Below are 25,965 nucleotides of genomic sequence, written 5' to 3' on the forward strand. Positions count from 1 at the left end.
CCCCCGTTACCCTCAGCCGATGCTTGTGAGCCGGGCACAGATGTGGCAGAAATGTCCTGTGGTGCTGGGGGCCGTGTGGTGCTAGTATTCTGGATCTTTGTGTGTTTATTTGTCAGCGTTTGTGTTTGAGTTTGAGTTTGTTGCAGCTTTTTGCTTTAATCTCTTTTCAAGTGTGTTAGTCTGTCGGCTTGCCAGCACTTACACATTGGCTTCATGGTGGGCTGGTGTGTGTTTAAAGCTAGAGACGGTGTATGTGTGGGTGTGTGTTTTTTTTATTTTTCCTACCAGCTGTGGAGAATGATGTGCATATTAATGTGGCAAACACAATGACTTTGACCTGTGTTGGAGGACCCACTGTACTGAACCATTTAACTCGGCGTGTGTCACTGTGTGCATGAATGGGTTTATAGTTTTATCTGTCCTCTGGTGCGGATTAGATGTTTGACAGCTGTTGACTTGGCCCAGCATGTAGTCATTAAAATTCAATTTTAGTCATTTGAAGCAAAAGCAACTCAAGATTTTAATTTTTACCAAAATATTCCGTTCTAACAGAAATATTATGATTGCATTTGAAAGCAAATGATTGCGACACGTAAAACAGGAAACGTCCAGCATACCTAGGCTGGTACAGCTCTCTGTGTCAGGTTGCGTATCCAGGAATATGTAGCCCTATTTTGTACCCAAGTATTCACATTTTGTCCCTCATACCTTCTATTTTGTCTTTGATTCTGGACTGTAACTTTTAACTTTTTTTTCTTTGTGGAGTATTTTTGTAATTGTGGAAATTAAAGCACAAAGTAAGGGACACTTTTTCAAAAATAGATCATCCTGACTTCTCCCTCTCCACAGTGAAGCATGGTGGTGGTAGCATCATGCTGTGGGTAGTCTTTTCTTCATCTGGTACGATAAAGCTGGCTGGAACTGATGGAGAAAATGAATCTGAGGGAAGAGGCTCACCCTTCAGCAGGCCGGCAACCTTTAACTATGTGCTCTTACTATTCTTCTTCTTCTCTGTTCATATAAATATTTCTAGGGATTTTATCCACTTTACCTTCCTAACTAAAAAGACATGTTAGCGTTTGTAGCTTTAGTAGGAAAGCTGCAGCTAAACTGGAAGTTATTTGTATGATCATCCTTTGAGTTAAAAAAGCACTTTGATCTTTTTGTGACTTTTTCCCTCTACTCTTTCACATGTCCTCTATTCATTCGAACAGTTGACAGAAGCGTGGCCAACCATCCCTTACTCACTTTACTCTACATGTGGTTTTCAACCAGTTGCACCCCAATTTGTGCAAGTTAATTTCCACAGACATGTGCATTCGTATGCACATCAGCTGAACCCACATGCCTCTACACACAAGCGCTCATACACCCGCAGATGCAGGCACGCACTCGGGGGGGTCCCACGGCGGCTGGTGCGCCGCGCTGTGCTCCAGGATTGGATCATCAGCCAGCTGTGAGTTGGACAGCCCAGGATCTGTCCTAATCCCCAGCACTCTGCTCACATCGCCTCGCACATACGCACACATTCGCTCCAGTCCCGGCCCCAGCCCAGCAGAGGGCTTTGCTAAGTTTGGTTTGTTTGTTTGCTTCAGTCTTTCTTTACTTTCTTCCCTTCTTTTGTTGTTTCCATTGCGGTTCATATCTCCCTTTGTTGTGTTCACACATCCCAAAGGCCGGCCTGAAAAGCGCCCAGCAAAACTCCACTCCCCACACATGCCAAAATAGAAATGAGTGGCCACTGCACATTTGCATGCGTTAGGGATTCAATGCTGGCAGCCTGCTTCGGTTCGGGATAAGTTCGATATCTGTGAGGCAGCAAATCTTCGACCATTTCTGTTATCCCCATGAAATCAGGCATTCATGTTCATGAGAGTGACAGCAGAGAGTCAGACACATTACTAGCAGACAGTTGATGGTGAACTTTATACAGAGGGTTAAATCTAACAGAACAGATATTTTCATAGGATCTATTGATAAACAGCTTAATAATAATGTTCTACTAAAACCCCAATGACAGGAAAGTAGATGAGTTTAGGTTAAGACAAGTTTTTAAAGATTCTAATTGTAACAATCTGTAACTTAACAGTAATTAAAGGGATATAGTTGGTAAAAATTGTGAGTTAAGTAAAATTTGTTTCTCATTGGTGGAAAGAAATGACATTAATGTAGAGAGGAAGTAGCAGATTCTGGTCTGAAGAGCAATTTTGATTCTTTTGAACAACCAGTTCTCTAGATTCCTTTGTTTTAGAGCAATGTCAGGAAAAACATGGTGTCCCATCCCTAATAGTCATCACAACATTATCACAACATCACAACATTATTTTATTTTAGAACGGTTCTTAACCAAGAGTAAAACCTTTTTGTTTTGTTTTTGTTTGTAAATATCTTTTGTAGAAAGCTGTAAAAAAGGATCCCTATGTCCTCCAGCAGTCTAAGCCTATAGCAGCATAACTATAGAGATAACTCAGGATAACCTGGGCCACTATAACTATAAGCTTTATCAAAAAGGTACGTTTTAAGCCTAGCCTTATAGTACACAGGGTGTCTGCCTCACGGACTAAAACTGGTAGTATGTTCCACAAACATACTACCATAATAATAATAATAATACATTTGATTTATACTGCACTTTTCATCAGAAATGCTGATGAAGGTTCTCAGTCATCCAGGTCATAGTCATTCCGTAATTTTTACGGAATTTTCATCAGAAAGACCTCAAAGTACTACAAAAAAGAAAAGCATTAAAAAAGAAATACATAAAAATATTAATAATGACCAAAAGAAATAATAATAAAAGCTGTTTTAAAAAGAGAGAGAGAAAAAAACAAACATTTAAAGGGGACCAAAAGTGGAACTGCAATGCGTTGGTCTGAATGTGTTGGTTTATGCAGCTTTGCAGTCATCCATTTCAGTGATTTTTCGTAGGTGCTTCACAGCGACTCGTTTTAATTATTTACAATAATAACACAAAGTGTAATCCTGGTATGGTTACTAATATGTTCAATATAAAACTACATGTCAGATACCTGTTAAGATATAAATGCTACCACAATATGAACGAACACAGACTTCCTAAAGACTTTTAACCATTAGGTATCATGACATCTCCAATGCTTGTTCCTCTACAAACTGCTTCATTCTGTCTGTTTTCTATATGTGCATTCTGAGCTGAGGCTTTCAAGGAAAAAAAAGTCATTATAGGTCCAAAGCAACTTGAACATGTCTTTTATACCACACCCCTCCATATTTAACAAGTTAGCTAATGCTAGCATCAAGAACATTACTGAATGTATCCGAGCTGCAGAAGCACTGGTCTCCCTTGTGCTACACATAAACAATAAATACCTTTTTTTGATGATGTATTTACATTTTAATGACAAAAATATACTTAACCAGACGCTTGAAGTAGGTTCTAGTGCTGGGGAACGCTGTAATGACTTATGTAAGTTAATGCACCCAATATCTACGTTCATCCACTTGTTGCTTTGGAGTCCTTTAACTTGGACTGAAAAAAAAAAAAAAACTGATAGAAAATGAAATAACTGGAAATATATATGGGGAGATTAAACTAAAGCTTTCTGAAAATCTACATACTCACAATTACCCAACAAATATTTTGTTTGTTTTTTTTCTAAAAAGTAGAGTTTGCATAATGTGTCTCCTATAAGAAAACATATTCTAATATATAAAGAAATATATTTAAACTTTTTTCCAATTGTATTAAATAAAATTAAAACAACAAAGCTGACACAAGGCAGCTGATAAAGCAGCTTAGAGCTGCAGAAGATGGATGTTGTGTCACGTGGAACGCCGAACTTCAGCTTCAATGCACAATTTTCTGACCACCTTTGCATTATGTAAAAACAAAGTCTTTAGCTTAAACGTGAGTTTATGATAGAGGAAATGTAGGATTAACAAATCCACCTGATTGGTCACTTTAACAATATCTTTGAAACCTCTCAAACCTGCATTTTATCTGGGGTTTTGAAAAGGCTTTGCAGTGATCCCAGTCTGTTTGTAATTTCCCCTTAATTCGAACAAGATTCAGATACATGATGTAGATTCTGCTTATGTGCAGACAGTATTTTTTTTCTTATGTTCATGGGTGTTTGCCAGCATTTGTTCTCTTCCAACAGTAGCCTACTTCTTTTCCAGGATGTGAAAGGAAGCTGTAGAAATTCCTCTTTTCTCCTAACATAAGCAGTCTGTGCTTTACTTTTAATGTGGTTTAGGTCTTAATTCTTTATTTTTATTTAACTTGTAACTAACACTGCAGCAGAGGTTAAGAACAGTTCCTCACAATCGCTGTCTAACCAAAAGAGGAGACCTTTTGAGAAAAAGCATGATAAGGGGCTATCAGAGCAGAAAAATGATTCAAGTACACTACAGTACCATAGCTTTCAATATTTAATCCTTAAGACATTTTTTCCCCCACTTAATTTTGGTGTTTTTTTTTCAATAGAACACCATTTCAGGTTAGTACTACACACCCAGGGGTTAAAAAGAAAGTTAAAGTACTGATTTCATGATGAAAAAACGCAGAAAAAAGCTTTCATTAGTTTGGCTTAAGCACTGAGGAAATAAAGAGAGTCATGTATAAAGGTTATTATAGTGGTAAACATGCAGGAGGATTATTTAAGAGAAAGACATTGCAAAAACTATTCAAAAAAGGTAGAAATTTCTTAAAATAAGTGTATTCAACCTTCATTTGAGCATGTTTATGAGATAATCTGCCAAATGAACAAGTATTTTTACACTTAAAATAAGATAATTAGATATTATAGACTTGAAATAAGACAATACACTTGTTTTTCCTCATTTCAAGTGTAAATTGTACTATTCCATTGGTAAATACTCTCATTTATCTTTTAAATAAAGAAGAAATTAAATTATTTTTAAGAAAAAATGACTTAGATTAACATTTTTTGCATTGCGAATTTATTTAGTTGTATTACTTCAGCAGAGGCGGAACACAAAGTGCAAAATACATTAAAAAGTTTTTATCTGACAAACTACCTTCTGTGAAGTTCAGATTAAATTCTTACTTGATCTTTGGAAGAGAAAGTGATGCTGGGGAGATGTTTTGCCTCTTTTTCCAAATTATTCTATATATGAGAAGAACATTAACTAATTCACAGGTACATGTCATGTCTTTGTCTGTACTATTATTTTAGAGAGGGATCCTGAATTTCTAAGATGGACGCCCAGAGGCTGTAGGACACAGACGCTCTGCTTGTGACCAACTCCTGTGACCCTCACACACAAACTTCCCAGAACTCTATTAAACATGCCACAATGCTACCGCTCTGCACCTTTACCCCCCTCCCTCCTGTTGTAAATCGTGACAGTGAGGCCTGGGAGGGCGTTGAATCGAACCGAGTGTGTGTGCGAGGGCGGAGAAGTGTAAATGAGGAAGGTGAGGCAGCAGATGCCTCATCCTGCCAGAGGCTCGCTTTGAGCAGCGAGTGAAATCTGGGCGCGACAAAACTGCTGCAAACCAACTCCACAGGAGGCACTTGTCCAATCACGGCCCGGAATAAAAGGGCCGGGGCGCCACGCGGGCCACAGCCGCTCAGGAGAAGCAGGGGCCGTAATGAATCTTCGAATGCTGCCAGTGAATAGTCGCACATTTCAACACGCCATTGCCCTTTCTCTACCTGGCATTAACAGCGTCTAACCCCTGTCAGCACACATACATGCACCACACTCTGCAGTAGCCGTGCTTGTGTGTTGCGGTTGTTTGTTGATGCGTCTGTGTGCATCTCTTTGGGGGGATGTTATGTGTTGATACCTTTGGGCCACACCTGTGTCTGTGAAGTTTGATGTGTGTCTGTGAGGGCGAGAGTGATGGCAGCAGGGCAGTGCCAGGTACAGGGTTTGTCGTGTACCAGAGAGTGAGTGTCTATGACAGTGTGTGCTTCTCTGGTCGGCGGCCATGTTGTTGGGTAGCAGATGGCACCATGGTTGGCAGGGGAGGGGCTGCTTAGCACAACTAATCAGACAGTTACGGATAGGGCAGCTGGGAGGGCTGTGGGCCAGCCGTGTGTGCGTATGTGTGTGTTCAGCACAGAGTGGCATGATGTTGACAGTGGTGGGCCCGTTGGCCCGGTGACGAGACCTTGCTGCTTCCTCCCCTCCTCGCTGTCAGAATGCCCTCTCTGCCATCCTGCTCATCACCTCCCTCTCTTCCTCAGCTTCACGTTCAATCTGTTGAGACCCACTTTTATTGTAATATGATTTTCAACGCTTTGTCTCTCGTTTATGTTATGCTGCTACCCAACCAGTTCCTGGGTGTTTGTCATGTCATTTATACATAGAAACCACTTTAGGGTTAACAGACAGAAGTTTTTTTTGTGGGGACCATCTTTATAAATGAAACGCTGAGAGGATTAACAGTCCACAAAGTCACATTAGGTATCCTAACATCTTACCGGAACAGGTGACACATGATAATAGGGTTATGAGGAGGAGATGAGACATTTTCTGGGAAACAGGAAATCAGGATTTCTTGGTTGGACAAATGAGCTGGCTGAATTTATCTTGGGCTTTTCTAGATATACTAGTCATTCAGGATCAGTAGAGCCTAGCTGACTCCGCCACACTCACCAATGAGTAAGGATTTAAACCGGTGGATGGACGTTCTTCGGGATTTTCATGTAGGGAGAAGAAGTCTTGGTCCTATCTTTAGCCGAAAGGAATCTGGATCACGAAGGAACCAGTTAATGTTTTAAAATCAAGTGTTAGTCTTACCCAACATAGTCCAAAATAGTCCACTTCTAACTCACTAGTACTAGAGAACTTCCCAATTAGTCTTGGCGATCAAAAGACATTCTTTGGAAAAAATCCTTGTCCTCCTTCTTAGTATTTTTGCTTCTTCCTGCTTCCCCTTTTGACCTTTCTGCGAACCCTTTCAAACTCTTTTAGTGATTCGCCGCCTCACTCTCCTCATGAACTCATATTCCTAATTCGTGTTTCAGCAGTTCAAGTTCATACGTTTCAGGTCAGCTTAACAGAAGTCGTGCTTCGTTTTTTAAAAAAAATGAAGACTATCAGAACCAATTGTCATCTGTCCGTCTGGCGGAGCTGGGAAGGGAACGAGCAGACAGATCGCTGACTGAGAGACCTCAGGCAACGTGGAGGCAAATCTGTCGGCTACAACTGTTGCCACCCCAGCCAAGTGTGCCCTGGGACACTGGCCTACATACACAAGCTACTGCTAGAGGACAGACCGAAAGAGAGAACCAGCCCTCTGCCATCTACCCGCTTCTCGGTCTTCACCTGATTCTCTACTTGTCTCGTTCTGTCGGTGCTGCATGCTCACTCTCTAGGCGTTACTCCTTATCTCTGTCGGGGTTACTTTTATTTAGTTTATTAGGGGTTAAGCAGGAGTTTCTACATTATTAAGAGCTATGCTGGTTGCATTGTGTTGTGTATTCATGGATTTATAATAATTACTGTGTAGATGTGCGTGTGTCATCTGGTCAACTTCGTGCCTTCACACACCCCTGCTGTGTGGGTGGCAGCATCAGTGGCTTTACTCGGTGCCCACTGCCCAGTAGGCACAGCTTTCATCCAACATGACAGAACCCCTCTCTGCTCCTCCTTTCCCCTCATTTCTTTCTTTTATCACTGTCACGCTTTTACCTCATTCATCTCTCTTTTTAGCCTTTCATCTCTTTTTATCCTTCCTATAGCCTCTCTTTTTCTGTTTTTTGCTTTAACTATTGCCCTCCATCCTCAGCTCTGTCTTTGTTTCCTCTTATGGCCGCAGCAGTAACCAGGTCTCATTCGTAGAAGTCGTGTCTCCTTCACCTGGTTGTACCAGGAGATGTTCACAAAACGGAGTAAGTGACAAAACATAGTAACACAGAAAGTACAAAAATTTAAACTAGGAAATAGGAAACTGAACAATTAATAAAAATGATCTTTAAACACACTGAATTACGGATATTTTCTTTGGTTTTACTTCCCACTAAAGGCTTCCTGCTTGTTATTCAAATGTGTTTAGTTGGAATATATATATATATTTTTTCAGCAATTTCCAAAAACATTCATATCAAGACATTTAGAAACAATTCATATGCAGCTCCTGAGAGCAGTTAAGAGCTTCAACATGTCAGGAAAACATGAAACTTTAGCACTGTTGCTGCATGCATACACAAGAAAAACTCCAGAAAGAACCCAGGCAAGGATCTGAACCCAAAACCTTTTTGCTACAAAGCAATTTAATGTGGAGATTTATTTTTCTAACACTGAGAGGGCCTTTGCAAAAGAGGACTTCTATGTCACTGTTATTCTAGAGTAAGATTACATAAAATATTAGGATTCAACTCATTGTAAACTTCCTTAAACTTCTTAAGAATAACCTACTTAAATTAAACTCAAATGAAAAATCTCCAAAAAAGAAAACCTCTCTTACTTGAACAGCAAAACTAATTAAAATAATTGGCTTAGGAGAAATTGGCAGAAGGCTTGGAAGAAAAAATGTAGGGTGGGTTAGCAGACTGAAGCGGTTCCTGTGCCTTCCTGCTGGTTGGCCCTGTTATCATGACAGGCTGGGAAGGTGAGTTTCTTTTCAGACATTATTAGGGATGTCTCAGGTGGGAAGGAAATTTCAACACATATAGAATATAAGCCCAGCATGGAGGGTTTTATCGATGTGGTCAATAAATCTAAGTTGTTCTAGTAAGGGCTCTTGTCTTTATTATTCAAAATGGTTATGATATTGATAAGGCTAATATTATTGATCTTTATTAGAACATTTATGCATCATTAAATACAATTAATCAGTATTTTATTTATTAGTGAATTGTATATTAGGTGATTTACATTTTCTGATTCGGTATTTGTTTAATTGGGTGCCAAACAACCAATTAGACAATAAGTCAATCTTGTAACAACACTAAACTACTTTAATGATGATTTATAAGAAAAGCAAAGTGAACTCAAAGGAAGCTGAGTTTTATTAGATGATTAAAGGGCTACCTTTATCAGTATACATCCTTCCAGTTCATCTCTCTACCTATTTAAATTAAAATCTGGATAGATTTGGAAATGGTGGCTCTAAATCTTAAACTAAAGTTTAAGCAAATGTTTCAAATAGAGAACATTTTCAGAGGGAAGAAGGCTGCAGAGGTGTCTAGTAGGATCAGTAGCCAGAAAATGGGCCTATTTAAAGTGATAAGGGCTAATATAACCCGGCCTTAATGTTGATCTGGATTCTGTTGTCACCCCTCAACCGGACTGGGTCTCTGGATCTGCACAGTAAATTCAGTGTCAAATATGCAGTGTTAAAGTACATTGACTCTTAGAGTTATTACAACAACAACTGGAGTAAGATATACACTATGTAGAGAGTAAAATAAACACTATGCACTCGGATTGGGGTTAAACTTAACTCTTAAAGTGTTACTTTAACACTGCAAAATTTACTGAGTGGCTCGTATCTCCTGTCAGTAATAACTGTGCAGTCTGGCGACAGGTTTTTTCTGTTCTCACTGGTTTCTTTCTTTAGTGTTCAGTGATAAATATTTTATGGAATCTTTATGTAGAATGAGTTGGATTTTCTTTAAGGAAAATTACCCTTGAGAAACAAGAACTAACAGAATGAAACCCTAAAACCGAATCCTAAGAAAGTCGACTGAACTTGATGAATTCATCCGAGCTTCGTACATTTTCTAGTCTCCCTCTATAACTTATTCAGTAATAGATAAGCTTATAGAGTCACCTTATTGGAATGTTTAGGTGCTGATAACAGAACATGTTACACAGTCAAACCTGAAATGCAACTTATTATTCATTTTTGTTTGGACGTTTTTAGGCTGAGACATCTCTGTTACAGTAAAAAAAATAATTTTATTAAAAATGGCTCTAAACATAATTTAAAACTGAATTTATTTCATAAGCTTACAAAGTAGGAAAACTAGCAGATGGCAAACATTACTCTGCAAACACTGATGTATATTCACAGTTAAAGTTTAGCTTCAGGGTCTTAAATGTTGTAGAAATGTTTATGGCATTAATCTCAGAAACATGAACTGTGTAAAAGTAACGGCTCAGTTGAAGATTATGATGAAAGCTTTCCTCAGGTGTTGGTCAGATTCTAAAAGGTCTGCACACGTTTCTGAAAAGCACTGCTTTACGAGCATCTTATTTCTACAGTAGAATCAAAGTCTAATGAGGACTTTTACATAGATTTGACCTTCAACATTTCCACATATGTTAAACACAGCCCTCTCTGCGGGGCCCAGATTTAGCATTGATGCCGTCCTGCGTTCTGGATTGGGTCAGTATGAGAGCATATTGTACGTAGCTTGTATGTTTATTTTAAAATAATCACAGATGCCTGCGCTGCCAGGCTGCTTCTCTTGTGTTAAGGCCATTAGTCGCCTGAGCCAATTAAGATTTTTAAACTTCTCTCGCTCTGTTTTCTGAATAGATGAGATGATGACAGAGGCCAATCAAGAGCTAATTACTTCAATCTAGAACAGTTTTTTTCTCTGTGGGAATGTCTGCAGCGACAGCAAATGTTTGTCTCAGTTTGCTGCTATTCCTGCCACTAATAATCATGCACTGTATTGAAGACTTAAGATGATCATATTTGCAGCATTGTCCAAACTTCAGGGTGGAGATGAAAATTAAAAGCTGCAGTATTTTGCTTTTTTTTTTTTTTCCAGCAGAGTTGACTTAATGCTGACCTTCATGACAGCAGGGGAGGGGCCTTTAGCGTTCCTTGAAGAAGAAACGAAGCTCCGGCCACCCGCTGTAAACAAAGTTGACTTGCTGACAGATGGATTGAATGACAGAGAGGCTAACTGAGCCAGGAGCGGGCCTGGCAGCATAGCGGCGAGCAAAGAGGGAGGGAGACGAGAGGGAGATTAGGGTTGGGGGGAAGAGGTGGCCAACAGGAGAGGAGGTGTGAACAGGTGCAGGGCCGCTGAAGGAAGAACCAGCAGATGGAGAGAGACACAGCCAGTTTAGTTACAGGAAAAAAAAGGGTGGGAGGAGAAAGAGGAGGGAGCGATGGAAACAGCAGAAAACTAGATGGGAGCAGAGATGGAAACGCTCTGGACAGATAGACGGACGGGTAGGTAAAGAACTGGGAGAGCACCGAGGCTCCATCCGGCTCCTCCTGTGTTTCATTTGTCTGTTTAATATGGCGGAACGGAGAGACGAAGAGTAAAACGAGAGCAGTGATTGATTTGCATCACCCAGAGGTTTAATAAAAATGTGCTAAAACGCACTGAGGTGTTTATGAGCAAGAAAAAGAGAAACCTGACACTTTTTTTTTTTTTTTAGCACAAAATAATTCTGATGTTTATTGTGTGCTGCTTCACAGCAAACCATCAATATGTCACTGTATTTTCTCTGCTGTGCTCTTATTATTCTTGGCAGAACCAGAAGACAGGCTTTACAAGGCCTCTGTCTAATCAGGTCTCTGTTATGGATGCAAACAGGCAGGCAGGCATACTGTAAGCAGGAAGCATTTTCCTAGTTCTCCTCTGCTCCACAAACTGTTTAATATGGATGTAAGTGTGATTGATGCAGTCCATCATACATAGCTGTGGTTGCACTCTGTAATAATGAATCAGCATTTTTGCTCAATATTACACTACATGGAAGAGGATTAGGGTCATTAAAAAAGGTCTACTGAAAAATGTCAGAATTTTGACTTCAGAAATATTGAAGCTTTAAGCTATCTTGAAGTGTATTTAAAATTACAACACAGAGATCCATAAGTGCTTTGGAAAAGTACCCAGACTTTTTTCAATTTTAAAATTTTTCTACCAGCCACAAATTTTCAATTTATTTTAAAAAGATTGTAATGTACTGGATACGATGTTGAACGTAGTTGTGAATCTTTGCTGCTGTTCAGGTTTTATCTGCATTTCTATCCATTTAAGCCAGGTTTGTTTCCTCTGTTGCTCCACTGTATCTTGTTGTACCCTAAGGCACAATGTTTGGATCACTTCTCTTTGTGTTTGCTTCCCCTTGGTCTGACTTTCAAAGATATGAACTGTCATTAAAGTGTCTTGCAGATGACATCCAGCTCTACCTCTCGCTCTAAGCTAATGGCACAGCCGATCTGCTAAAATAGTTAAGAGATGTAAAAAGATGGACAAAGCTAAATTTTCAGTGTCTAAATAAAAACAAGGCTAATGTGATTCTTGTTGGTAAATCTGATTTACTGACTACCTCATTATTGCCATTGGTCCTCTTGACTGAGTTGTTTGTCGGAAATCTTTGGAATAACTTCAGAATAACTTGACAGCCATCTTGAATTTAAGAAGAAAGTCCTTATCCACAGCTTAGGAAAAACCTCGGTCATCTTTAGTTACCAGTGCCTTAAAGGGGAACACCGTTTTTTTCACATTGGCACCCCTCGATTTTACGTTATTACATCATGTTCTACTCACCCATAGTAGTTTTGTGTCATTTGGAGCCGTTCGGAAGATATTCCGTTAGGTTATATCCAGGTAACGTCTATCTATGGGCAACGACTTGAAGGCACAAACTAAACTGTTCATAATTTATCATTTATGGTACGCCAGCATTCATAACATGTAGGCGAATCACTGTCCCCCAGACATCCGCGGTTATATTTTTTATATTTATATATTTTTTAAAACAAAGAGGAGTGTGTATGACGTCCGCGCGCGCCGGCTACCGTTCATTCATCCTGTCTGCTGAACTGCTTCTAGTTTCACCCATGCCTGGAAGATGTCTAGTGCTGCTACCACAGATGATCTCACTCTCAAAATGGAATTGAACGATTCAGATTAGCTCCCAGAATGAATAGAAGGGGAAGAGCGTAGCCACCTGTGGCCCAGGCTGCCTGGGCTCCAGTCCGGCATGCGGATGACGTCATACACACTCCGCTTTGTTTTTAAAAGATATAAATATAAAAAATATAACCGCGGATGTCTGGGGGAATGGGATTCGCCTACATGTTACGAAGGCTGGCGTAACATAAAGAATAAATTATTAATAGTTTAGTTTGAGTGCTCCTCCAGAGCTACCATCATCTATTAGTAGGCCAATCTTCTCTTTGTCTTGGCAGGTTTCCCGTCAAGTAGAGGTAGATGATAGATTATTCCAGATTAAATATCTAAAAAATAGAACTTCTAATTTCATTTTATGCAATGACTTATATTTGAATGACATTCAATTTTTTATTTTCTATAAGATAACTTTTTTTCCCCAATTCATTTATTGCTTTGGTTCCCATATTAAAGAGTCAAAAGACGAGGTGTGTGTTCAGTATTTTTCTCTCAAATCTCTTAAATTTTCTATTTAAACCAGACTGATTGTCTTTATTTGCTTCAAGTTTAGCTTCCAAAGCATCGAAATATTCTGTTTTATTCCTCTTCAAAAAATAATAAAGATTACAAACTGTACTTTAAAGGGGATGTATTTACAGTGGCGTGCTCTAGTCCTGTTCTCATGTGGATTCTAATGTAGAGCTGGAAAGAGGAGGTCGAAATGAAGCTTACTTTGCTGCAGAATCAGATGCTTCAAGTGATGATTTAAATCTCAGGACCTTTCGGTGAAAAAGATGCTGATGTTTTGTGATTTGTGTAACATGCTGACAGTTAATGTTTTACACTTAAATATGCAGAATGTTTTACAGGTTTATAGCAAATGCAAAACATATGCTTGGTTACCTAATGCCTGAATATTGATGTGCATTTTCACCTGAATGTTTGTAATAGAGTCTGAACAGAGGTCAAAGTGCCTGGCATCAGCAACTTTCTTCTGGTTCCTCCAAATTCACCGTCTGAGTTTAATTTGTGCTCGTCCTTTGATAAACCGAGGCATTTGGTGCTTCTGGCGTGAGATGCCGGCTTCACCATGGGGTGCAGCAAACTCTGCGCTTGGTCAGGCCCTGGCTCCCCACATCTAATGGGCAACAGCTTGAATAGTGCCCACTTAAGCAGGCTGTGCGGACTGGGCTCCCTTTTTCTTCCTCATCACTCCAGCCAGCTTGCCGGCCAGCCGCCGCCTCTGCCACCTCCCACTTACCCAGCAGCCACTGTACCTGGCTGCAGCCCCAGAGCCATTCCAGCCTACCTTAGGCCTCTGGCCCATGCAGCTCTCGCCACACTTATCAAGCTGTCCTGCAGTGCATCGGGCCATGCATATACAAACAGGCCCAGCTATCTGCTGACTGAACATTCATTCTATTGCCTCATAGGCCCAAACAAGTTCCTGCCACAGGCAGCGTCCCAGAGCCCATTCACCAATTAACTGGCTGGCAGATTATTGCCCAAGGAGATGTAAACAGCTCCAACCCTCCATATTCCGCCTCTGCTCAAGCCGGAGCCCTAAACACCTGCTCCAGGTTGGCTTCCTACCGACATCTCTCCTTTGCTCCATGCTTTTTTTATGCTTCAGTTTGGTAGTGGTCGTCAGCAGCCATTTTAGGCTTACATTTAATTGGGTAAACAGAATGGCGTGGGCGCATAACCCACATTAGTTTGATTTGATAACTTTAGTTTGATTTTAAGTTGAGTTCAAATGGGATCCAACCCCCCCTCCCACCCCTACATCCTACTCAATCCTAAAAATGAAGACCTTTTTGATCCGTTCATTGTGTTTGTACTCTTTACCTCAGAAGGTAATGGAGATGAGCATGAGCAACCAGGTGCCAAATGTTTGTCTCTGTCTTTTTTGCTTCCCTATCTTTAGTTTTTGTCACCCTCCTCTTCATCACCACCACTCTATAGCTGACTGCTGGAACTTTCTGGCGATCTGTCTGATGCTAATTGGTGGGTAAACAGGTCTGGTGTGAGCTCCCCCTCCACCCCCCTGTTCCTGATCTCACACACACAAACTCGTACACACATACATAGACAAATACACGGCCCCCTGGAACCTCTTGCAGGACCAAATGGCTGGCAATGCCTGCCCGCCGTCTCCCGCTGAGCCCTGGTGTGCGCTTTGGTGGCTCAGGCTGCTGTTCAAGCCCAGCAGGGGTTCATCCACTCACACTCATACGCGTACAGACACACACAGTCTCCTTGTGTCCCCTGCACACCCGCCACCCGCTTTCACACCCCAGACAGCAGGACAGCAGGAGAACACACACACACACCAAGGAACAGACAGACGCGGTCACTTTAGAGATGCAGGCCAAGCGCTGTAGGGGAGAAAAGTTTTCACTTAAACTGGAGAATTCTCTCATCATTAGCGCCTTTGGACTTCAGGAAGAGTTCTGTTTATTTGTTCGGATTTTTTTTTATTTGTGTTTTTTTTCTCCTCCTGTCTTTGTAGTTTTTCTCCTCTCTCTTTCTTTGTCTGTCCCTCTGTTGTCTCAATGCGTTTGGACTTAGTTGAACTATAAAGTTTGATTCAAGCAGGAACAGAATGCAAAGCCGACGCTGCCTTCCTGTGGATCTTACCTGCTCGCTTCTGGTGATTAAAAGGATTTGAATGAAACCAAAAATGTCTGCAGTTCAGGCCACTCTGTATCCTGAGGCCAGGCTCAGATAAGTTAGGAACTTATGATGCTGTCATTGCATTTAGCATTATAAGTTCCGTTTTAAATCTAAAAAAATGACTTCTACATCTCTGATCCCTCCTCATCTTTTCCTGCAGCTCATTGCAGACATATTTGCAGAGCGCTCCGGACAACCGCTTTAAATGTAGGTGACTGTTGGACGCGCTGCCATCTTTAGTTTTATTTTAAAATTTAATGATACCTGCCTCCAAACCTCTTTTTATCATACAGTGACATCCAGTAGTGCTAAATGTTGGCACAGAATAAAAGGATTTGCTGTTTGTTAAAATAAAAAAAGTTTCTGCAAACTCTTTATTCTGATCATAAAATATCATTTCATCCAACCACTTTCCTTTAAGGGTCACTCATACTTCAATAAATACTATAAATCCCATTTAAATTCAGCCTAAATGAGTCGGAGTACAGCCAAGGTTTACTGAAATTACAGCTTTGAGTGCTTTACAGTATTCCACCTAGAGAATGCGATTTATACTTCTTTGCAAAAATGGCCGAACTTTAGTTAAATTACCTTTTGGGACATCTTTAAATGTCACCACCAATTCTCAATTTTTATTTAGCTCTAAACTTTTCCTGGTCGATTCTTACAGATGATGCTTTGATTTGAGTCTTTCTGTTGCATCTCTGGCTGAATCCTGGAGGCTGAACCTCTGCTCTAGCCTCACACATCTTGCAGCTTCTGACAGGTTTTGCTTCCAGGATTGCACAGTATGTAGCTCCATCCATCTCCCCATTAGCTCTACGCAGCCTGTGAGTCACTGCTGAAGATATACATCCATGCTTCCAGTGGGCGTTTAATACAAAATCACATGTGTTGAGTGTGACTGTAACATGTAAAAAATCTGAGGTTTTACATTCTGATATGTATAGAGATTATTTCTTTATTTACTTTAGTATAATAACCAGAGAATTCATCTATTTTATGCATCCATGATTGTTCTTTTCTTTCATTTTCACCCTTTTGTCATGTAATGTGGAGGAGGGCGCATTATAAAAAGAGAATTTATTGCACCTTTATAGAACTAAAGCAATACCAGCATTAACATTCTTATTGTCTTTTGGTCAGACAGGACAGAGAGAGTGCGGCGCGGGCACATGTGGAGGAAATGGCGTCTGTGACCATCTCAGCGCAGGAGCGGGAGAAGGAGTTGGCGGCCATGCTGCAGGAAACCGAGGCGCAACACCTGCAGAGAGGTCAGTGGTTTTTTTTCTTTTTTCATTTTTACCTACTTTTCTAACATCAAAGGGATTTGGGTATTTATTATGTATATATTATCAATGATAAATCACTTGATCACTTTTCAATCACTTGAAACACTTTTTTTCCCTTGGTCTTAGTTCGCTGGATCGTATGTTACACTTTTTTTTATGCTTCGTGTTACTTTTCAAATACTTTCACATGTAAATCATTCCTGTTCTGTCCCATTTTATTTAACTTTGCTTTGCAGATGGTTTTAAATCGTGTTTTCAGCAGGTTGGCAGGTGCTTATAACTCATTATGGTACATTATCTACTGCTGCTGCCTGCTGGAAGGAAGTCAATCACTAATAAATGGGTGATTAAACGCTAAGTATAGATTGGCTGAATATAGATACACGCATTCTGATATGATGATTATAAGGCAGGAGGAAAGTGGGTGTGAATCCTCACATATGGCTGCATTTGAAGGCTTTCAGTGAGGAACACAACTTAAATAAAATCTTGAAATTTTAAAAGTTTCTTTGTTGATGTGTTAACAGATGTGTGGGCATAACCTCCTGTTAGAGAAGTGATGTTTAATACAGAAAAACATTATGGTCAATTCAAAAAACAAACAACTATTGGAAGAAAATAATGAAACAGAGATTGTGTTATTTTTTGGAGGTGTTTTCACTTTTCTGGAGGCTTTTCTGTTAGAAATCTTGGCAATCTTCAAATCTTTAACAGGGCCTTTTAATCAATAAAGCATATCAGCTAATTTTCTAAGATCACCTTTTAATAGCTATTACTGTACTTCCTGCAAATTGTAAAACATAATTTTTGTTCCTCAGGATTTTGAGGGTCGAACCATGTTTTTACATCATCGTTTATTCTAGATTATTGTAATTTTTAGTAATTGCTTGAACTCATACTAAATTTTTACAGGAAGCAGTTAATGGGATTTTAAACTCCAGGTCTGGATTAACTCCACTGGCTTCCTGTTGCTTACAGGATTGTTTTTAAGATTTTGCCTCTGATTTTTAAGGGTTCTTAAGCTTCTGCCTTGTCAAATTTAAAGCATCTTCTAAAACATCTCCCTAAAGACCACTAAAATGAAACAATTTGTTGCTCATAGATATTCTGAGAACCAGTAAGAAAATCAGAGATGATCATACCTTTGCTGTTGCAGCCCCCAAACTGTGGTATAATCTGTTAGTCCATAAAAGGAACTGCTAAGATGCCTTTATAGACAGTTACTCTTTGGCTTTTGAAATAAATAACATTTCACCCCTTTTCTATTTGTTCTTACAATATTTCATATCTTTTTAATACAAATTATTAAACAAATGTCATTTTTTGTTGTCTTTTTTCTTTTCAACAACTCATAAATATCATTTTGTTTTTCCTGCTGTGCTTTTCCACTTGGTGCATCATCTTTGTTAGCAATAAGTAAAGTTGCCAAACATTCAATTTATTTCAATTCAGTTTATTTATATGGTGCCAATTTACAACACATGTCATCTCAAGGCACATTACCGAGACAATTCAACCAGATCATATAGTCAAACAGATTCTCTCAGATTTCTATCTAAGGAAAACCAGCTGATTGCATCAACTCATTGAAAGCAATGCCTCACACCAAGTATGCTTGTAGCAACAGTGGAAAGGAAAAACTCCCTTTTAACAGGAAGAAACCTCCAACAGAACCAGACTCATTCATTGAATTAATGCAAATTGATGATCCCTTTAAACGTATCAAATTTCTTCCTCTAACTTACAAAGTGAAGAACCCAAACATTTCGGAAATGACGTAGTGGTGAGACCTGATAAAAATCTGCAAATCAATATCTGAACAAATGGTAGTAAAAGACTGACGCTCAGCCAGGTGACCCATTCACTTCAGAGACTTTAAACCCTATGAGGAGAGGATGAGCACCAATGCAACAGCCACACTTTAATACAAAGGGGGAAATTACCCCCAAATTTGCTCATCTAGAGACGAGAATAAAGAGTGTTTATGGTTGTATTTAAGCAATAATGAAATTTGGCTGAGACATTAGCTCAAAAGGCAGATGAAAAGACACTACAATGAAAGCACAGATGTGCATCCGTAGTGGAGACTTAAAAAATAAAACATCCATTGTGGTTTTCCCCAATTATAAGTAGAGGTTTTAAGGATTTACCAAAGTATAAAAAACATGAATTTAGTAGCTGGTTTAAAATAAATAAGTTTAAAGTCACAGTGCCCTATGGCTGATAATGACCTGTGCCATCACCGAGGCAACGGTTGCCACTAAGCCATCGCTGGATGAGGATGTTTTCCAGCCCTTTGTGTGAAGGTTGACAGAATAGTTTAATTCAGCTACATATGAAAGTTTTCTGTATGGCTGGGCAATATATACTTTAAAATGTTATGATATTGTGCAATATTATTGTGAAAAAAAACATTATTCCTTTGCCGTCTTTCTTGGGTAACTTTAGTTTTGTCATTGCTTACATAATAAATACGATTTAGATCACTAAACATATCCTAGTAAGTGCATTTAATCATATTCTTCAAATTAATAAATGCCCCAATCGGAAAAAATAGAAACAAAAAAGAAGAAAAACAGTCAAAATAAAAATCCTTACTATTCACTTAGTGTCTAGAGTTTTTAATCATCATTGATTCAAATCGATTGTTTTTAAAATAAATCTAAACTCTTATGATGACTAGAAACATTTCACAAATACAATAAATGATAGGTTAAATGCTGGCCCCGAGTTTTCAGGATAAGCAGCCTGTTTAGGGTTATGCTTCTGCATCTCGATTAGATGTAAATCTGAACTTTGACTAGGCCACTCCAAAGCCCACAGTTTATCTTTTGTTTTAAAAACTTGCTCAGAGGTAGATCTGATATGCTGTATAACCGGAGGATTTCAACTTTCACCTGCTGATGGACCGTTGTTCTAGAAAATAAATAGAATTCAAAGTTTTCATCAATTACAGCAGAAATCTTGGTGCAGCGTAGTAATGCCAGTACATCACACCTCCGCCACCATGTTTTACTGTTTGTTTGATCTATTTCTGAATCATCTCATCTAGGGCTGAAACAATTAATCGAATTAATTATGATTAATCGATTATTGAATAAATCATTAACTGATTCATTAATTGATTAATCGTTAACTGGAGTAAAGAGACTGTAAAACATGCCTTTAGATGACAGACAAAATACAAATATATATATGTATTTCATTTGAAAAAGAAATACATTTTTATCCTTTCAATATGCTCTATCCAGAACTTAAAAGTTGAAAAGTTTTAGTTGCATGTGGTTTAATTCTCTATAAAATCTTCTTTAAGGAACTTTTCGCTATCTGATTAAAAATCAATTAATTGAAAAAATTATCAAAATAATAGTTGCAGACCTAGTCTCATCAGCCCATAAAAACATCAGGATGTTTTATAGAAAATATAAGAGGGGTGCTCTTCTAGTCGAATGCTTTTTATTTTACAAAATAAAATAATTATTTGGAAACGGATTTCTTTATTTATTCAGGTTTTTTCTTTGCTTTGAAATTTGTTTGATCATCATTTATTTAAGCAAACATAAAAGTATTTGAAATGCCATTCCCAAGCATCCAATAAAGCAGAGTTTGTCTCCATAATTGATCAGATCTGAGCAGTTTCCCATAGCTTGAAGGATCCGTCCCTTCAGAGCGTTCTGCTGTGGTGTTGATGACTGTTGATCAGCTCAACCAAAGTAGCAGTGCAGCAGATTATGCCCTCGTTATCATGGAGCCGTCACTGCACTGTATTCCTGTATTTAAAACAACTCATACTGAGGTTTAAAAGCAACAAAACACGAACGTATGGCTCACTTAAAGCAAGTAAGTGAATCTTATTTTTGTTTTCTCGTCTCTACCTAAATTTGGTGATGGGCGTTTTAAAACAAGGCAGTATGGCTGCATTTAACTTTTATAATTGTTTGTTATTTTGGTGATTCTTTCCTATTTTATTGTCACTCTCATCACCCCTTTATTCGCTTTTCTAGCTTATATACATTTGAAGTCATGTTACAGCGCCCCATGGGTACAGCAACGTCGCCCCCCCTCCTCCTTAAACTCCACATATCAAACTTTACTTAGAACCCAGACAACTGTCTCTGCCAAATGTGCTCTGAAGTCCAAATATTGTCCACTTGGACATCAGCTCTAAAAACTAAAGGAGCTGGGGACTGACTTTTAAAAAAGGAAGATGAAGGTGTCCCAAGGCGTGGAAACCAGATGGGTCCTACGTGCTGTTCAGGTTCTGTGCATGGAGGATCTATCTGGGCTGCTTTCTAAGCTGGAAGGAAGAGAACGTTTGAAGAGGTCCTTCATCTAACTAACTGTTCAGTAACAGCTCTTTCTGGTGCTTTATGTTTTTATTTTTAAATTATCTTTGTACTACAGCTACAACTCAGTGTTAAATATAATTCATGTTTTTTTCCTGAATATTAGAGAAATCAAAGCAGTTGCTTGTGCATATGTTCAATACATCTTTACTAAACAGATTTTATGTTATCTTTTTGTTTATACTATCTCCTCTTTTTTAATCAGGACTTTTAGCCTGCCTTTAGTTTGCATAACTCTTGTTTTAATCTATTCATCAAGTTAACTTATGTTGTCTGTACAGGCAGCACCCTTTGAGTCCAACGCTTTGACGTGTTTTTTCAGATCAAATGAGAACATTGTCGTACAGTTGGAGCTGGTTCCTGTTGTGCTTTAGCTGGACCAGAAAAAAAAAAGTAACGTGACTAATGGAGACCTTGAGTCGGCCTCTCTACAGATTCATGGCTTCTATCTCCTCCGGAAGGATCTCTCTGTGGGGTGGATCTTTGCTGGAACGGGGTTTTTATGTTTTTCAATAGAAGGATCCCCACTATTACATGTACTGGAATAAATCTCAGCTGAGCTAAAGTGACCTTAAGAAGAAAAGGACAGAAGAGAGTATTTAAGAAGATAATAAAGAGCAGACAAGTGAGGATGATGAGAGAAGGTGATGGGAGCAGAGTGGGACCCTGCTCGGAGTTCTCTGTCTGTCTGCACAGCAGAGCTGCTGCTGTTACCACATCTGTTGTGCCATCTGGATCCCCCCCACCCTCTAACACCCTCCCTCCCTCGTCTATCTTATCTTTTTATTTACCTGTGGTTCTCTTCAAAAACCAGGGAGCCTGCTGGTACACAGAACAAAGATGGAGGCTATAGAGGGAAGAATGGATGGCGGCGGTGGTGGTGGTGGGGGGTAAACAAAGCGTTACTTTCTGGCGCGTGTCGGCGGCACACATGTTGTCTAAAGAGAGCTGACATCAGAGCACAGCAGGAAACTGTGGATGGGGAGGGGATAGAGGGGTGGATGTCCTTTAGTAGCTCGCATCACTTCCTATCCCCATGCAGCCCAACAGACGAGCTGGATAATTAGCTTTCCTGCTCTCCAAATCCCGCCTCTTTGTCCATCCGTTTGTCCATATATCCATCCGTCCCCTCTCTTCCATCCTCTCTGCTCCCCTCCCACCTTTTTTTTCCTCCTCTTTTTTTTTCATGTTTCTGTTTTTGAGTAAATGTGTACAGACCAACCCCTAGATGATATCAGATATTTGTCCCTCCATCCCTCCCTCCTTCGCTCCCTCCCTCATTTTTCCTCTGTTTGTTTCCAGTGCCAGTTCTGCTGTGTCTCTGTGTCCCAGGGTTCTTTTTGGCCTACACATGGCAAGACATATTCAAAGCCCGCTCAGTTAATTAGCATTCTTCATACAACTTTTGCAGCCCTGACCAAAACTTTGTTAAGCATATGCTTGAATGCACGGCCGCAAAATATTGTGGTTTTATAGTTTTATGGTCCGGTGCATCCTATTTCTGCAGTAGCCCACACAGATTACAACAGATAATGCACAAACAAAAAGTCTGAATTCTCCCTATCGAGGCGTAGTTTTTGGGAAACTTTTAAAAAAATGTTTAAAGTAAAGGATCAGATTTTAACAATGCATTGCAAGACAGTGCTGAGACCAACAATCTGCTTTTTGGCTTGAATTGTTAATGCATGCAGAAAACAAATATGTGATTGACTTGTTCAAAGTCTTTTTGTTTGAATGTAACAGAATGCTGGAGCAGGTGGATCAGTCCCACAATCCAAACGGCAGCCATTGTTTTTTTTCTGTTTGTTTTTTTTTCTTCCCCCCACTTCTTTTAAAGAGCAGACATATGTTGGAGAGTGAAACGTAGACCATTTTCAAAGGAGCGATAAAAGCCCGGTGTTGGATTGTTCAGAAAGAGGCCCCCGTGTGTGGATGAGGACGTGGCAGGAAGGCTGCAGGAAAAAAAGGAGAAAGAGAGCACTTTCAAACAGAAAATCTCGCTCCTTTTACCCCCCCTTTTTTTTTTGCACACTTTAGATTCCCTCTCTTACTTCAGTGTACGGCTGGTTCTCTCTGTTCACCGGCTCCTGTTGTTTGAGCAGTTTTGATGTTAATGAGACTGTTGACAAGTGCAGTTTTGGATATCCTTTAAAAGAGACATATGTATCTTTCTTTTGCTGCAGTTTTTCACAGTTGTTTTCATATGGCTTTGCTATGGCCATAAGGTAATGGTTGTCCTCTGATCCTACTGTTATGTTTTTCTTCCAAGTTACATTCTATCTGAATGCAAAGAATCAAACAAATGAACAAATTTTACACAGAAAACTATATATTTTACACAACTTCACATTGACTGAATTTTAATGTTTTGGTTTGTTACTGATTTACCTCCAATCTGAGCGGGCAGAGCCTTTTAACTCTATAATAATAGTCATCATGAACATTATCATCACATCATTTACTCTTAAGGAACCAACGAGCTTCTCTTTAATGCCAGTGAGAAAACATGTTAGATACTCGGGCAATGAAGCAATCATGATCAATATTATAACAGCTACCTGACCAATATGAATAGGAAATAGGTCCCATCAAATGTTCTGTATAATTTCCCTGAACACTGATCCAGAACAGGCCCATGTTCTGAAGGATGAAGGCAGAGGAGAGGATCAAAAGCAGGACTCAAATATTTAGTCAAAAATAGAGGTGGGCATTCTTCCTGTCACTTATTGTTATCATGATAAATGTCTAGTCATAACTAGATGGTACATACATTTGATGTACCATCTAAACAATAGAATTTTAATTACCGTAATTGATGAAAAAAAAAATCTAAATGTGAATTTTATTAATGTTTTCCTTCTTTGATGTTTTTTTCATTCTTAAATTTGTAGAATTTGATTAAGTATGTGTTTTTGATTGATATAATTTACAATTCTTCATGTAACTGGAGTCCTGAAGGAGCTTATTTTAAATGGGTTTAGATTTTCAAGAGTAGTGTTTGTGATTGTTGGGCTCCGATTAAGGTCTCATGCAGTTGCAGCTATGTAATTACCTAAAAGCGACTTAAAAAAATTAATGAAGAGTGTCTTTATCCTCAACTGTATCGTTTTAACACTATAGTATCTCGAATATTATGATAAGATTTTAAGAGCAAACCTGGCTCTTGTCCAAAATCCAAATGACAATTTTTTTCGAAAAATATTGTGATTTTATTTAGATTGCCTCTATGCTAACTAAAAGCCTGTAGATGTTTGGTTGTTTTTATGAGCTTGAAAGTTTGCTTGTCCAGAGTCCATTGTTGCAGGATTTTACTGTTGTTGTTGTTGCATTAAAAAGTGCTAACTTCTACTCGCATGGATGTATCTGTGCGCTGGCTACAACTCTATCTTCCCTTTAGCCGATATCAAATTCACTGTATAACTGACCATGTGACTGAAGCCGTTGAGCTTAACATAAACATTGTTAGAACACTAGCTGCTGTGTGTGCTCTGCGTGATGAGGTAATCAGTGTTGAAATCATAAAATTTAAGTCATTAAATCACTGTTTAATCACTGTTTTTATTGCTGCGTATGATATTAATGAAAATAAAAAAGTCATAATATTGGGTCTGTTACATCCATGCAATATTTTATCTACCCAATTAGTTGATATTGGAGCCAATATCCAAACCGAGTGGAAATATCGATATTGACAGATTTTAAAAGGCTTCAATCATGAAACATTTTTCAGCCCTACTCTACGCTTTGCCACCTAAGGAACAGCTAGCTGTGGCCACCCAACCCTGCAACCCCTCCTTGCCATTTTCCTAAAGTATTATTTCTGTATATTAACACTGTTTCTATTCTGTTTTCTTTACCCATTTCTACTTGATCTGTACAGAGTAAGTTGGATATATATTTTGCAATTCTACTGCAGATGCAACATTTGACATATTACAGCCTGTTCTGATATCTGTTGTTTTTTTTTGCATGTATTGTATGTATTTTTATTCTGTATGCTAGCAATTAGAGCCAGCACTGAAAGAACAGCTGTGTTTAAGTGAACTTCCCATGAATTCTGACCCTTTGACGTGAGTTTTCCTAAAGCCTTCAGTTCAATTCAGTTTATTTATATACTCCTAAAGCACAACATATTGTTATATTAAGGCACTTTACAGAAACAGTTCAATCCAATCATAGAGACTGACTGGTTGAAGGCTTTCTATCTAAGGAAACCTGTTTGATTGTCCAAGGTGCCGGATTTGCCTCCTCCTAGACGAGCATGTTTCAGCAGTAGACATTCGCTTGCAAGGCTTTCAACTTTTCAGGTTGAAATATCAGTGAGATAAAAAAAAGCTACTTTTTCATACTCCATTCAGCCTTCCCGTTACCTTCTTTAAGTCTCGCTCTCTAACCTGAGTGAAGAGCAGACATTGACAGGCTGTATAAAGGTAGCATCTGTTCCCTTTCTTTCAGACTTTTTTAGTATTATTGTGATCTTGTACATCTTCTGATGATGGATTACGATCAGACATCAGAGAAAAATCATAGTTTTTTCTTGTTTTTCATCAGTACGGGCCTTTCAGACTGAAAATCAGCGAAAATCACAGTGTTTGTTTCGAAACAGTATCTACCAGTTTGTATGTAATGTGTCTTTAAGAGGATAAATACAGTAATAGAGTAACTTTATCTTTTTCAGTTGGAGAGATGGAGAATCTCATGGGTTCCCAGAATTCCCTAATCAGGAAGCTCAAAGAGGAATGCTGCAAACTTGGGGCCAAACTGGAAGAGTTTTCTCATCACAGCAGGTCAGTGTTTCTTCCTAAACATCCATTCCCTTAATGATAGTTTTGTTTCCCTCATCACCTCTCCTGCTGACTCAGTGAAATAACTTTTTGTTTTCTGTGT

At 39.1% G+C, this 25,965-nt stretch overlaps 1 protein-coding gene across 1 annotated transcript in view; it reads left to right on the forward strand.

Annotated features, from left to right (window-relative positions):
- The window catches only part of sdccag8 (serologically defined colon cancer antigen 8), a 54,983-nt gene that overhangs the window by 11,925 nt on the left and 17,093 nt on the right, over positions 1-25,965 (forward strand). The window contains exons 14-15 of the mRNA XM_015398225.1: positions 16,587-16,714; positions 25,757-25,865. Of these exons, the coding sequence (XP_015253711.1) occupies positions 16,587-16,714; positions 25,757-25,865 (237 nt within the window). The remainder of the gene's footprint in view (positions 1-16,586; positions 16,715-25,756; positions 25,866-25,965) is intronic.

The sequence above is a fragment of the Cyprinodon variegatus genome, unplaced genomic scaffold (assembly GCF_000732505.1).
Source record: "Cyprinodon variegatus isolate N-32 unplaced genomic scaffold, C_variegatus-1.0 Scaffold919, whole genome shotgun sequence".
Taxonomy (NCBI): Eukaryota; Metazoa; Chordata; class Actinopteri; order Cyprinodontiformes; family Cyprinodontidae; genus Cyprinodon; species Cyprinodon variegatus.